At 48.7% G+C, this 14,556-nt stretch overlaps 1 protein-coding gene across 1 annotated transcript in view; it reads left to right on the forward strand.

The window, feature by feature from the left end:
- The first annotated feature begins 261 nt into the window (after positions 1-261).
- Ser (protein serrate) overlaps positions 262-14,556 on the forward strand; it is a 110,313-nt gene continuing 96,018 nt past the window's right edge. Inside the window, exon 1 of the mRNA XM_089556655.1 lies at positions 262-733. Within this exon, the coding sequence (XP_089412781.1) occupies positions 386-733 (348 nt within the window). The 5' untranslated portion in view covers positions 262-385. The remainder of the gene's footprint in view (positions 734-14,556) is intronic.

Raw genomic sequence — 14,556 nt, forward strand, 5'->3', positions numbered from 1 at the left:
GCCCCCAGCAGCAGGAGCAGCCCGATGCACGCTCCGGGAGCCCCAGCAACCAGTTGGTCGGGTGGTGTACTCCCTGAGTGGCCGAGGCGGCGGGAGCAACGAGACGACGGAGGGGACGACGACGACTCTTGCGCTGGATTCTCGCCGCGGGAGGAGCAACAACGCCGCATCGCAGCAGCATGTGTCGCGGGTCGTGTGTGACGGTGCGAGGGCGCCGGACGGTGGTGCGGCGGTAGTCGCCGCCGGTGGCCATGGATGTTGTCTGCCGCGACGAGGACACCTGAGAAGAAGACCAGTCGGCTGTGATGACGGTGCGCGGTGCTGCCCGCAGGTGGGCCGGCCAGGGCTCGGATCGTGCCACTCGCGCCGCGGCCGGCAGTTAGCCATGGCCAGCCGTGTCGTGCTGCCCCCCAGCCTGTTGTGCTTCGTGGCCGCGGCCCTGCTGCTGCTGCCCGCGGTTCGGGCGTCGGGCTTCTTCGAGCTCCAGGTGCTGGGCATCGAGAACCCCGGCGGACTGCTCCTGGACGGCGGCTGCTGCGGTTCGCGCTGCCCCGGCCGCTGCAACACCTACTTCCGGCTGTGCCTCAAGGAGTACCAGGCGCAGGTGGACCTGTCGGGAGCGTGCACCTTCGGCAACCTCACGTCTCCGCTCATCGGCGGCAGCTCCTTCTCGCTGCAGACGCACCCGGACCGGCAGCTCCTACTGAGGCTGCCCTTCCACTTCCGATGGACGGTGAGTGCAGCCTCACCTGGGGGTAATGGCCGGCCTGCTCGGTCAAGCCTGGCAGCGGCCGGCTACCGCCGCGGCGTTCCTGCCCCCGAGGAACCTGACGGAGGAGCTCGCGAGACACATCCTTTGGCTCCCGCTCCGAGCATGCTCCGCGTGCCACCGTCGTCGCCCCCCTTCTCATCTGCATGCGTCCGCACGCGCTCCGCTTAGTCCCCCCCCCCCCCCCCCGTTCTTTTTTACTGTTGGTCCCCCAGGCTGTGGACACAGCATGTATACACTCTTTCCACTGAGACGGGCCAGCGCTCCCTTTCGGCCCGCATACCGACACGCGCTCTTGGTGACTCCGCGAGACGTGCGCGCTGAAAGTCCGTAAGATTTTGCGCGCAGATATGAAGCGATGTGGCCCTTACTTCAGATAGCGACGTTGGATGGTCCACGGTCTTTGCGGTCTTACTGATTTCAGCTGCACCTATACCCGGTGCTGGTCAGGTGGGGGCAGCCCGCCATTGTGGCGCCCATACGCGTGCCCTCTCTGGACGGGTTAAGAAAGCAGCCGCTGTGAGACGGCAGGACCGGTCACCGCGCCTATATCACGGGGAACGTGGGCTGGGATAGGTTTCGGGCCTCCGCTGGCTGCAGTGGTGTAGGGGCCGAGCACATGACTCTGCGTCGTGCTCCGACTTGTCTCTCAGAGTGAGAGGACATGAACTCGCATTCACACGGCTTCGACGACCGGGCGACGATGACACTGTGCGCGTCTACAACTTGCGCATGATCTGAAAGTGGTGATTTGGATGCATGCCCGACTCTTACTGCCCGCATGGCATACACCGCGAAGATGAAAATAATACCGTTTAGAGTGGTTTAAAGTGTGTGCAAACAAGTAAAACTAGATGCATTTAAGGCCAGGAAAGGAAGCACTGAGATGCAATAGAACTATACTATCAGGAATGTGTTTGATCACTGTGAGCTAAAACGCTCCATATGCAAGGATTTGTATATTTGCTAGGCATAGGAAGTTACCGGTGGCTGGCATAATTCGAAAACACTGATTTTTAAAAGGATTCCCCACAAGTGGAGGTGATGTTACTTGCGCCATCGTCTCCTCATGCCCCCCCTCCCCTCAAAAAAAAAAAAAAAAAAAAAAAAAAAAAACCTTGAGGCTCCGCTCGTCGCAACATCTACCGCATAGAGAGGGACGTGACATGCTTAGCTCCCAAACTGACGAACCGTTGTGTTCTTGTCGTCATTCAGCTGAAGCGCTTTCGTAGGCAGTGCGCTAAATCTATGGCTACTGACATCAAGGCGTATTGGACACGCCGCAACTTGCTGTTTCACTATTTTCAAGAATTGTCCATGCCTCTTCATCGCCCACATGACATACTAGCGCTGCTGGAATTCTTGTGAATGCGATTTAACTAGTGAGGTTACTATCTCCACTGAGATTCCTGGAGAATACGCTTATCATCGTTTTCAACCTATCAGTCCTCGGCCAAGGGCCGAAAGATCTGCTGAAAGTGGCTGAGTCTCAGTCAATAGCGAAAAACCGGTTGCGACTCAACAAATCATACTATACTGCGTTACACATAACATCGACATTTCCGAAGTGCGAACGCTCTCCGCCGCACCCCTATGAATTTGTTAGGTTTATCTTATGGGATCGGAATTTTTCCTTTTCATGATGAGAATCGGCACAATATATTCTCACTTTTTTTACGAATATCCTTCTGAGTGTCTTATGTTTCAAAAGTACATTGTCCACCATGTTCCATGTTGGTGATTAAAGCGGAGTTTTCTTCTGACTTTATGACGAGTTTTTTAGCATGTTCATGTTACTTGTCTGTAATGTCTTTGGTGAGCATTTTAAAGCTAATCACGCACATGTTTTAAGCGAGAAACTGAAAAACTATTTTCGTGAAGGGAGATGCTAAGACACCCTCTAGCAACGGTCCAACCCAGCATGGTTGCGCACCAGATTCTGACGCTTGTTTCCGTAAGTGACGGAGAAAAGTGTGCTACGATGTGTACTTCAAACGCGTGTTTATTTCAACATATTCGTGGCGCCGCCTTTCGTCTCTGTACCGCAAATTTTAAGTGTGCATGACAGGCCAGTGTTGCTGGTTGAGCTTGCAAAACGTTGAATTGCTCTTCGACACGTAACACTTACTTGTGTGACAATAAAATCAAATTGTGCCTATAGGTTGTTTGTCACACAACTGCAACCGCCGGATTAAACATACGTTGGCACTCTTTCTCCTGTCCTGCGCTTTTTGACAATGCTAGCTTGACCAAAGAACGACAAATGAATCTTCATAATACAGAAACACTTTGTTCGACGTTTCTTAAGCGATTCCTAGGGACCTCTGTAGAATCGAAAGATGCGGAGGGCGTTGCAAGCTGGCATGCAGGGCGGAAATGTCGAGCGCATAGTGTTTTGCTCAGCTCATCCTGGTTGAAACTAAGCTGGTTTAAATTTCGTCAAATAAAAGGCATGCACATTTCAATGACACGAAGTGCTGTTATAAAAGTAATACATCTTGCACCATATGTGAAAAAGAAAAAAAGCTCCGAACGTAAGCGACCGGCCGAGTCGACTTCAATGAACTCGACACTGTAAGGGCCCACACTGCCGCGCTTATCCGCAGCGACGGGATTCGACAAGGCGGAGGAAGCTTGTGTATAAGCATGCACTATCGAGTAGCGTCGTATACAGACAATTTAATTAAACTCCGGAAAATCAAATACGATACCGAAGCATATTGAACTGGCCATGCCCAATGCGAGCTGGCTCTCGCGAGGAGCAACCCCGATATAGCACACACTGCCAGGTATAGATGGGTGTTAGCCGACTGAAATGAGTTTCACTCTGACGTCATTGACGTACCTCCGCGGAGCTTTACCAATTGTGAGAGATACTTGCAGTCGCATTACCACATTCGCTATATGCTGGCTCTAAAGACAAGCACGGTGGTGCGTTCGAGGCTCTGTACGCGGAAGATGTGCATGTGCACAGACTCCGAGAAAAGCGTCGCCTGTTGAACCGAAGCGACACTGGTCGCGATAAGCGACCGCTTAACCGCATGCACGCGCGGGCGGTCGCAGATTACTTCCCTGTACGCGATAATTTCCTCCTAACGCACGCGTGGCCGCAAGGTTGATCCAGAATACGTGACATAATTTCCCCCGAGCGCGCGTTGAACGGCTCTCTTTAACGGATAGCCTTCCGTGGCAGATAGCCTATTCCGCGTTCGCCTTCGCAGAGCTTCCTGAATAGTTAGGTGTACTTTTCCTGCGTTGCGTATGGCTTGCGTCACGCATGCGCACGGAGTCCATAGCGCACTCGAGGCATGTCGTAGGCATGTTTCAAGGTTATTGCTGTTTTAGTGCGGAAACTCTACTTAACGAGGTCGAACCCAACCAAGAATCTCGTGTGAAGTCTCGGAGTAACTGGGGTTAGTACGGAGGAGCGTAGCGCCAGCTGCAGTCAATGGGAGGAGGGTGTTGCGCCAGCTGCAGCCAATGGGAGGAGGATGTTGTGTCAGCTGCAGCCAATGGGAGGAGGGTGTTGCGTCAGCTGTAGCCAATGAGAGCAGGGCGTCGCGCCAGCTGTTGCCAATGAGAGGAGGGCGTTGCGCCAGCTACAGCCGAGTGCAGAGAGGGTGTGAAGATGAAGAACGAGAAACGCGGTTGCGTGCACATGGCAGATGCCAGTAATAAGATGCGAAGAACAAGCATATACTTTCGCACATGTGATCGGTTTAACTAACGTTAAAACTCTACACCACTTTGTTATCTGCTCCGAGCACCCTTAGTTAACGAGGATCGACATTATTGTTTTTAATGTGGTGTGCAAGAACGTCAGGCCATGCAATGGTAGCAAACAGTAACACATATTAACATGTGTGATGTAATGGAAATGTTATATATCGGTGTGTATACGATATGCGGGGTTTTACGTTTTAAAGCTGCACAGTTGGTTATGAGAGACGCGGTATAGTGCAGAGCTCCGGATTAGCTTAGACCACCTGGGGTTCTTTAACGTGCCTGACATCGCACAAGCTGTTTTGCATTTCGGCCCCAACGAAATGCGGTCGCTGCGTCCGCGTCCTTGAGCACCGCAGCCGAACGCCATATATCAAGGAACTGTGTATACCTTGAGGGCACGATAAATGAAACGAAATCCACAGACCCACCGTGACAGGTGGGAAATGTTACGTCGGCAAGCGAATAAATTGCAAGCAGTACACCAAGATGACGAGTAACGAAATTGTAATAACCACGAAAACTACCAGCATACGTGCACAATAGAGTTTTGCTGTTCCAATGAAATCGCAACGAAAAATAAAATAATGACGACTGACGAAACAAAAGATCTCCCGCGATGCAAGCAATATCAGCAGGAATTAGGGTGGCGGTGTTTGGCAGAGATTGTACGACGGTTTTGGAAACGCAGCATCGGCTCCCTTTAGATTTCAACGAGAGAAAGAATCTGCGCGAATGTGCGATATGCGACGAGCCGATTCGGAGCTCGCATTTTCTCCCCTTGTGTTTGGCGCTGTTCTGCGATGTTGCCGTTGAGGAACTGCTTCGAAGAATTCAAAATCATGGAACGGTTATCGTGCACTTTCAACGGGCTGTAACGACAGCAAATCCCTTTGAAGGGCGCCCCAGTACAGTAAAGCTTATAAATGTTGTTGTGTTGGGTTTAATGGCACATAGGCAGCCAAGGCCATCATGCGCCAAGCACTAAAAATAAATGTGCGCGCAGTCCAGCTAGAATATGCTATATAGAGCAGAAAAAGACTAGGAAATGAGGACCTCGTTCGAACCTTCATATGGAGGAAGCCAATATCCATTGAACCTGTAGGAAAGCATAGGGGAACGTTTTTATTTTTACTTGTGGCGTTAATCGGTGACAAATCATAGTTAATTAGTCTTTTACCTGAAGGATAATTGATTAGAAAGTATACAAGGAAAAGAACCACATGCCACCGATGGGATTCGAACCGACGACCTCCGGAAAACATTACCGTTTGTTTTGAGGTTTCCTTCATACTATACTATGCATTGTTCTCGAGATGTTGCAATTTGAGTGCGGGAAACATTTGTGGTTTCCTTCCTACTATACTATAGATTATTTCTGAACTATTGCTATTTGTCTGCGGATTATTCGTGTTGCCAAATGAAAGATTGCTTTTGCGCAGTTAGGAAATATGGTGGTTTTCAGTGAAATTTGCCGCTGATGAAAAATTACATACTTTTAGCGCCGAGCTAGGTATGTATACGCATTGTACGCTGTAACTGCCTGACACTGGTACAAACATTTATGTGTCAGTAAAACAAATATGCTTGGAGCTTTTGACAGCCTACAGGAGCATCCCTCCGTGATCTCACCTTTAGGGATTTCTGCAGAAATAACTTATTAATAGCGATAATAAGCGTTTGTTTATTTTCAAAAAACAGGCTACAGTTTAGGGCCTGCCTGAGCTATAGAAGGCTTGCAAGGCAATCTCCGGCAGATGACAGCATGGCATGAGTAAGAAAAGTAAAATGCATTTCAACGCTTCGAAAAAAGAAATACAGAAAGAAAGTTAGCATGTTATCAAATATAGTTAGCTCTTTCCTTCCGAGTTCGCGCTGTTTGAGTTGTCGATTAATCTTCTCTAGTGCTGCCAGTAATAGCGTCCTCCTCGTATGCCTCAGCTTGCAGGACGACTGTCCTCACCCGCTCGTGACCACGAGTTTGAACATAGGATCACAGATGTTTGTGCTTATTACTATTTTTTTTTTGTCAACAACTAAGTTTGCTTTCGTGGAATCAAGTAGATTTTGATTGTGTGACTGGTCGCCATGGGGCGACAGGTTGCTGCTAAGCGAAATTCACTTCTATTTCCTTTAGGCAATCTATAGACACTGTATGTAAAGCTCTACGTAATATCCATATGCTTTATATGAAACTTTTCCGTAGAACATTTCGTGAATGACTACCATATGCTTTCTTGATTTTTTTTTTCTAATCAACCGCGTAGGAACTGTCTATGCACACAGATAAAATAGCAAGTTTCACGCTTCATAATTCAATACCACTAGTAATCAACTGCACTAAGACCGTCCACAAAAACTAGTTGTAGTCAGCGCATAGACAATCTACTGACTCGTAGCATTTAGTAAACTAACGCAAAGAGACTGTCTATTCGTACGTGTGCCTAAATATAGACTACCTGCATACAACCTTCTCAGACAACGCGTGGCTACATCAGGCCACGCTGTATATACAGTGCTGCAACCACTTATAAATACACGCATTGCAGTCCCCGCTCCCACGCCCTTTGTTCCCCGGAGCGGTTTCTTCCGCAAAAGGAAGCTCCTTCGGGCGCGCGCTTCTAATCTCCTCATCCAGCTAATCTCCGTAAGCGCCGCAATAATCTCCGCTTTCCCCTTCTCTTCTACGCCGCAGCCCGGTCCCCGTTCCTATATACGAGTCGTTACGATCACCGAGCTCAGCGCAAGACCCAAAGAAAACAACGGTTTCCTTTTTTTCCTCTCTCTCCGCGACGACGAGACGCTCCGTTCTCCGGCATATGGCGAACGAGGATCGATATATATATATACGCATACACAGACACTCTGCGCTCATATAGACACGGATACATACACACACACCCTTTCTACGCGGCGTGGCGGGCGCATTTTTATCCGCGGCTGCTTTAGGCGGCCCGCATCGGCTCGCCAGTCGAGGCTGGACGGCAGCAGCGATATAGCGAGGCCGCCCCGAGCCGGGCGCATAAATAAAAAGTTCGAACCGGTATACGCGGCCACATGGGATTGTCGAGGCAGCAGGTGGGTATAGTATAGACGAGACCGAGAAGAAGGAACGAGCGTGTAAGAAAGAGAAGAAGGGATAGCCGTACCGGAAGGAAGGAAGAAGGATTCGAGGAGGGGGGGGGGGGGGGAGGTCTACAAAACGCTTTCTCTCGCGCCGGCGCTCAACGCGGAACACGTTGGCGCCGAACACGGTGGTGCACATACATAAACAAGCGACCGATCCAGCGGCCCGCCGGGCGTAGTGACCACACCCGACGGAAACTCCAAGGGCGTCCGGCCTGGTCTAGATACCGGCGGACGCCGCCACTCCCGCCTCGAAGGCACGGCTTGCTCGATGGCTGGCTGCGAAGCCGCCGTTCCGTCCGTCTGTCTGTATGTGCGTGTACACGCTTGTATGTTCGTAGCGCGGACGCCGCGCGCATGTGTGTATGCGCGCACGGCCGCTCCATCAGGGCGTGTGGGGATATCAATCCGCGCGCACGACTGGTGTTGCGCTTGCGTGCGTGCGTTTGTGGCGGCGGCGGGAGCATTTCTCGAGAATCCGATGGGAGTGGACGGGCCGTGCGCGAACGGTATGCAGATGGGTTGTATTGGCGGATATGGGGGCGCAGTGAAGCGATCGGAAAAAGGGCGACCGAATGGGCAGAATTGAATAATTATCGAACAAGTGGTGCTCGCCTTTGAAACGAGTGCAACGAATCAGCGTACAGGTTAACGTAATAGCTTATAAATATTCATCGCGGGCTTTACGGGCAACAAATCAGAAGTCGGATATTATCTGTTGCTGTTGACTAGTGCGTGATCGAAGGCATGGTCACCTGAGCAGACGAACGAATAAGGAATTTCTTAATATTCGTATTCTGATTCTTTTTGTCTTTTCTATTAGTGATGAATTACAAAAGAAAAAGAGAAATATTGCTCAAACTGCAATGCATAAAAAAAAATTTCAGAAGCCATGTTGACCCAGAACTTGTACAAAAAAAAAAAAAAACCAGCCGCACGCACTTCGTAAGCTGAGTTGGAGCAGGAGACGTATCGACATTCGGTCAGCTTTACTATTCAGTAAGCATCCGGTAATCACTTGCGGAGTGGTCAAACAATGCTACCGTTCGATCAATTCTGTAACCGGTAATCTTTACTGACTGCCGAGCGATATCGGGCGTACTGCGCATGCGCTGTTATCCGCGTATCAACAATCCTATACCACGGCCGCCATCGCTTGTCGCCGAGGCGTGCGCTGTCGGTGCAGGTTCCAGGGAATTGACTCGCGTGTCGTGCTCCGCTGCCGCGCACTTTTCGCATTTTATTCTCGGGTTCTTATCTTCGGCGCCGGCAAAAGCGCACGAGTGTCGTAAGAACCGACGGATGGCGGGGCTGTGGTCGTGGGGGCGACTGCGGTCGTGATGTCGGCAGGCGGGCAGTCGTGACTCGACCAAAGTTGTGCGTTGGCGCGACGCGAAAGATGTCGGTCGGTCAGCTAGCGAGAGTCGTACCGGAAGTCTCTGCATGCAGTGTCCGTGGGGCGCCAAGTCTTTTTCTTTCTTTTGTTCTTCTGTTGTGTGTCGTTATTTTTGCTGTTGTCGTTACTGTAAGTTTTATGCTGCGGAGAGATCGAGCTGTTGCATATGCATCGGCGTCTCCGTTCCCTCTCCCTTTCCCAGGAGAATGGAATATGAAATGAAAGTCTCAATATGGCTGCACGCCGCAGCTACTCAGAAAGATGGTAACAGAGCTTTTAATATTTACAAAGAGCAAATAAGAAAATTACACGCGAAATATTTACTTATTCTTCACGTACGGGTTTGTCAAAATCATACAATAATCCACATACTGGATGGAATCGTGGCGGTATAGTACATACAGTCAATATATTTACAGTGTGCTTATTTGTTTCCTTCTCTTACATCTATACCGTTTCTTTTCGAGAAAAGCGCAGCATAAAATGAGTACGTAAATAATAGGAATAATTAAGAACCAATTAAGTGTAGGTAAAGGAAGATGAATAGCTGCACACTGCAAGCACGAATATGCCTATATGGGAGTCAAAACAGTCCTCCAGTGCATTTTCTTTTCTAAAAGGGAGTAAGAGGACAGCTTATTTCCTTATTACTCCTCTCTGTTTGGAGTGTAGAATCTGAGTACTCGGCTGTTCTCTTCAGCCTACATCTAAGCACGGATCAATAATGGAGAAATATTTATTTTTCAGTAGAAAACGGAAAGCTGGGAACATTTTGTGAGGGAAGCATGCACCGCAAACCTTCTGTTTTTTTTTTCTTTATACGGCTTGTGAGTTCGTGCGCTTTGGAAGGCAAGCTCGACCGTCTTTCCGACACCTGTACTCTATTCCGTCACAGCGGGGAATCGACAGCGTGTTACGTTCGCGCAAGCGTGCGCATATAGCTGCGGTGATCTGTTACAGGTGCGAAATGCGTCGCATGCATTATTAAAGAGCTAGCGAAATTGATTTCACTCTGTATCGATTCGTATGTGTCATTGTATGCGTACACAGGCGTAGGCGTGAGCGCGCTGACTTTTGTAAAGGAACGACATTTATCTCCCATGCCTCGACTCGAGATTCACATGGCGCGCATCGACGACATCGAATTAACGCTGTAGCCGCGAGAACACTAGGTCACGTATGCAAAGCGCTGCTCGCAGGAACGAGGTATACGCAAGGGCAACAGTTGAAACAATGCTACGATTCGGCATCTCGTGTTGACAATACTCTCTAAATACCAGTACTCCTATATGGGAATAAAATGGGTGTAAACTGTCCTCTAGTGCACTCTTTTATAAAAGGAAGTGCGTTAGAGGACATCTTACTCCCTTCCGTGTTTTGAGTGTACATCATGCGCGCTGTAAAACTGCCGCGAACATTTAAGACAGAGTGCTATACGTATGCTTAATGGAATGCGAATTTTATTCGTGGTGCAAGCAACACTGACTGATCGAGCCTTGTCTTGGAAACACGTGGTGTTGTAAAACTCAAGGCGATGGCTTTCGGGAGGTTTTTTTTCCCTCGTTTTAATCTTCAAGTTGAGTTTACCATAGAAATGCTAGGGGATTAATGCTCGGTGTTTAGTAATCTGTTGGATCAAAGACAGGACGAGATGACTGAATGCATTGTTTGCGTGTGTCGTTGAATGGTGGAAACTAACACTCCCAACCCTTTCAAAAACGCAGTTTTTAAGTGGTGGGTGAAAATGTGCTAGGACAGGAAATTCGTGGACGTCTGCCTGCGGCAGATTGGTTTACAGCTGCGTGCGAGGGTTGGGATTAGGAGCGAGGTGAGGTGAAAGAGATAGAGATGCGTGAGTTGCGAAATCATGATAGTTATTGCAATGATGGAGCAGGCGCAAACGCCTCATGCTAACCTTCGCGGATTCTACTGACTTACTACAGAGGGTCATCAAAAGGCTCTGTAAAGTCAATCGTGCTTGGAATGGAAACTTTCGGTGATTCAGAGTGCTAGCGAATCGTAGATCCACAGATGCAGGTAAGCCTCGATGATGACATACGGTGTTTGACGAGATGCTGAGACGCTTTCGCTCTTGTGTCGGATACTACGTGTGCGCGCGGTTTTGATAACCCTGCACACTGTATGTTGTAATGTAATAACCAAACGCGTGTTAATTAATTTCGACGCGGTTGGCTTTAGGTTAAGTTCAAGTCCTGTTTTCGGAACCACTCTTCGGAACACTCTTAACGACAAAGACAGTAACGACTATCTTCCTTCCTTCCTTCCTTCCTTCCTTCCTTCCTTCCTTCCTTCCTTCCTTCCTTCCTTCCTTCCTTCCTTCCTTCCTTCCTTCCTTCCTTCCTTTCTTTCTTTCTTTCTTTCTTTCTTTCTTTCTTTCTTTCTTTCTTCTTTTCCTTCTTTCCTTCTTTCTTTCTTTCTTTCTTTCTTTCTGTCTCTTTATTTATTTCTCTCTTTATTTATTTCCTTCTCTCTCTCTATTTCTTTCTCTCTCTCTCTCTCTCTCTCTCTCTCTCTCCTTTCTTTCTCTGTCTTCCTCTCTCTCTTTCTTTCTCTCTCTCTTTCTTTCTTTCTTTCTTTCTTTTTCATTAGTCTCATTAGTCATTCGCCGGAAAGGTGAAAACGCCGAGATAAGCAAACGAGTGACATTCGCCGCTGTCCGAAGATCGGGAAAATCGGGAGAGGCGGAAAGCCACAACACGCGGATAACGAGATCACCCGACATGCTAATGTGGCCTTGGTGGCGGCTTCCTCGGGAGCTCGTGTATACGTCGACGGAATTCGAGAACCTTCGTAACAACCTCTGAGACAAGGAGACGGAACCTACATAGCTGAAACTTGTATAGCCGAAGTCCAAACTGAAAACATGCTCGCGCGTGGAAGTTACAACACGGGGTGTAGCGTGTACTAAAGCCGTACAATTTTAGCGCCGCGACCCATAAATAACTCCCTGACAACGGTCACTTTTTGGCACACGACGAACGCACGCACGGAACCATGTGTCACGAAAGAACGGATTTAAAAAATCCTCACGTCGAGCAACGGCGCCGCGGGTTGCTGGGTGCATTTATGCGCTGGCCGTGCGGGCTAAACTTAATTGCATCCGCGGTAATTAGCATTGGAAACCGAACCGCGGGCGTGCCGAGCTCTGCGCTTAATTCTCGAGCGCGCATGCAGCAACTGCTTAGTGTGTGGTGTGGACGCGTTAGGACCCTCCCCCTCGAGAGAAGTAAATGTGGGGCAAGGCTGCTCGTGCTGCAGGACGAGCGTGTGATCGGCGAAACGCGAGCGGCGTGCGAACGTGTCGCGCGTTCGTTACGCGCACGTTAACGCCTGGGCGCAGCTATATAGCCGCTATGGGAAAACGCTTCCTGATTTCGTCTGTCTGCAAATACGTTAGCGCGCTTAGACGTGCCGAGATTTTTGACGAGGCAGTGATTGCAATTAGGGCGCGTCTACGAGAGTGAAGCAAAGCGGGTTTGTACGGACTGTTGCGACACTACCCTTATAAAAATGGTCTGTGGGCAGTCTATAGACTTCTTATAGACTCTATATTGGTATTTCTTCTTGTCTCTCCATAGTCCATAAAACTTCGGTTAGGCCTAGTTGGTACATGTTGCTGTTAAGACGAAGGTTGCGCAAACACACTCACAACGAAGAGACACAGAGACAGACACAGGTGCTATATAACTATATAAACTATCTATGGACTATAGAAACTATGTAGTATATAAACGATCTATGGACAAAAGTGTACTTAAAGTGTATGGCCGTAAACTATAGATTGTCTATAGGCTTTCTATAGCATTTGTATTGCCTATAGACTGTTCTCTAGGATTTGTCCATAGTCTACAGACTTTATAGGCAGAAGTCTATGGACAGTCTACACACTGTCTACAAATTTTTTTTGTAAGGAATAACCGCTCACTACGCGAAAGCTGCTTGTTATAGGTGGGTCGCCACTGCTGCAGATGACGTGGAGTTACAATTAATTCTGGTCAGATCAGCTGAGTATACGCCACGTAAGCTTTATTATTGAAAAAGAAGAGTATCGTATGCCATTTCTGTGTCAAATACCAGGGCGAATAAGCAAGTGGATTAGCTGCGAGAAGCATTTTAGGGTGCGCGTTTAGCGTTGCAACATTCTATATATTCTAAACACGAGCAATCCTACATGAGAGTAAAAAGGGGTAAATTGTGCTTTAGTGCACTCCATTTCAGGGGCATGACTTAACTAAGGCTACTGTATTATATGCATGGATGAAACGTGTTCAAAACAGACAAAAAAAAATATTTAGAACACCCATTAAATGATAACACAGAGCCCTAGAATAAGCTACTTCTCCATGACTGGAAAGCGGAGATGCGTCTTATACACGAAAACCCAGTGGTCGCAGATCAAAAGCTTTCGCACCATGTAGCAATAATAACAAATGAACCGGCGGATTCTCCGATCGGAGCCTAAAGCAGACAGGCCTCGGCATGTTTCTGCCTCAGACTGGCCAGCGAAAGTAAATAAATAAATATCAAGCAAACGAAAGCATATAAACAGACACGATCCATCGGAAAGCCATTGTTAGCAGTAATGGAGGAGTCGACTCCAGCGCCCCCCGTTCTCCAGTGGGATTTCCACATACGCGAGTGCGATTGAAAGAGGGCGCGCGCCCGCTCGCGGCTTGGCGGCGCAGACGATAACTCATGCGGCAAACGATAGAACAATAAACTGAGTAACGACTGCGCGCCAGTTCAAACGTTTTGCCCCCTTCAAACTCCTTGCAAACGGCGGGGTGTATATATTTTATGGGGCACAATATAAGTGGGACAGGTTTACAGTGACTTTGTTTTTCTTTTCCTCTCTTTCTTTTTCTGTCTGCGAAAGCGCTTGATTGTTCGTTTCGTCTGCGAACGCTCTCGATTTTTCGTCTGCGAGCGCTTTTGGCATTTTTCGTTTGCGAATGCTGGAGTGGAACGCTAGATAATAAAGGGAACACGACGTCTTGACAGTCCAAGGCCGCTCCGTTGCCGGGACGCCGCGTAACATAGTCGCCATATTTTGCTGGGTCTGCTGCCACCTGAAATACGACGGGCCACTCTGAAAGGCGAGTGCGGCGTCTGCGTATTGCGCTACAACCGCGCAGGCGCGATACGGCCGACTGGCGGGGAATGCTGGAATGCAATTCCTCTACGCTGTGTCCTGGAGACTTCGAGCAAGAAAGGAAGGGGAAAAAAAGGAGTTGTAAATTAAGTTCCCTCTGTAGCGAATAAGCTCGAGCTGACGTTTACGTGTTTAACGTTTACTGATATATGGTATACAGTCGTGCGCGCTGAGTCCTGAAGTTGCCTGCGACTGAGGCTGCTGCATGGAAAGCGAAACTGAAAAATCTTGACGAACGTTAACAGTCCTGTTCGTATTTTTAGAGTGAAGCATTTATCCAGAGCTTGCACCTGCACATTCCTGCAATGTTTGGTCCTTCGGGCCCCGATATACATGTTTTTTTTTTTTTATTATTACCACTACTTCAAT

Source organism: Amblyomma mixtum, chromosome 8 (genome assembly GCF_055824585.1).
Source record: "Amblyomma mixtum isolate Tamu chromosome 8, ASM5582458v1, whole genome shotgun sequence".
NCBI lineage: Eukaryota > Metazoa > Arthropoda > Arachnida > Ixodida > Ixodidae > Amblyomma > Amblyomma mixtum.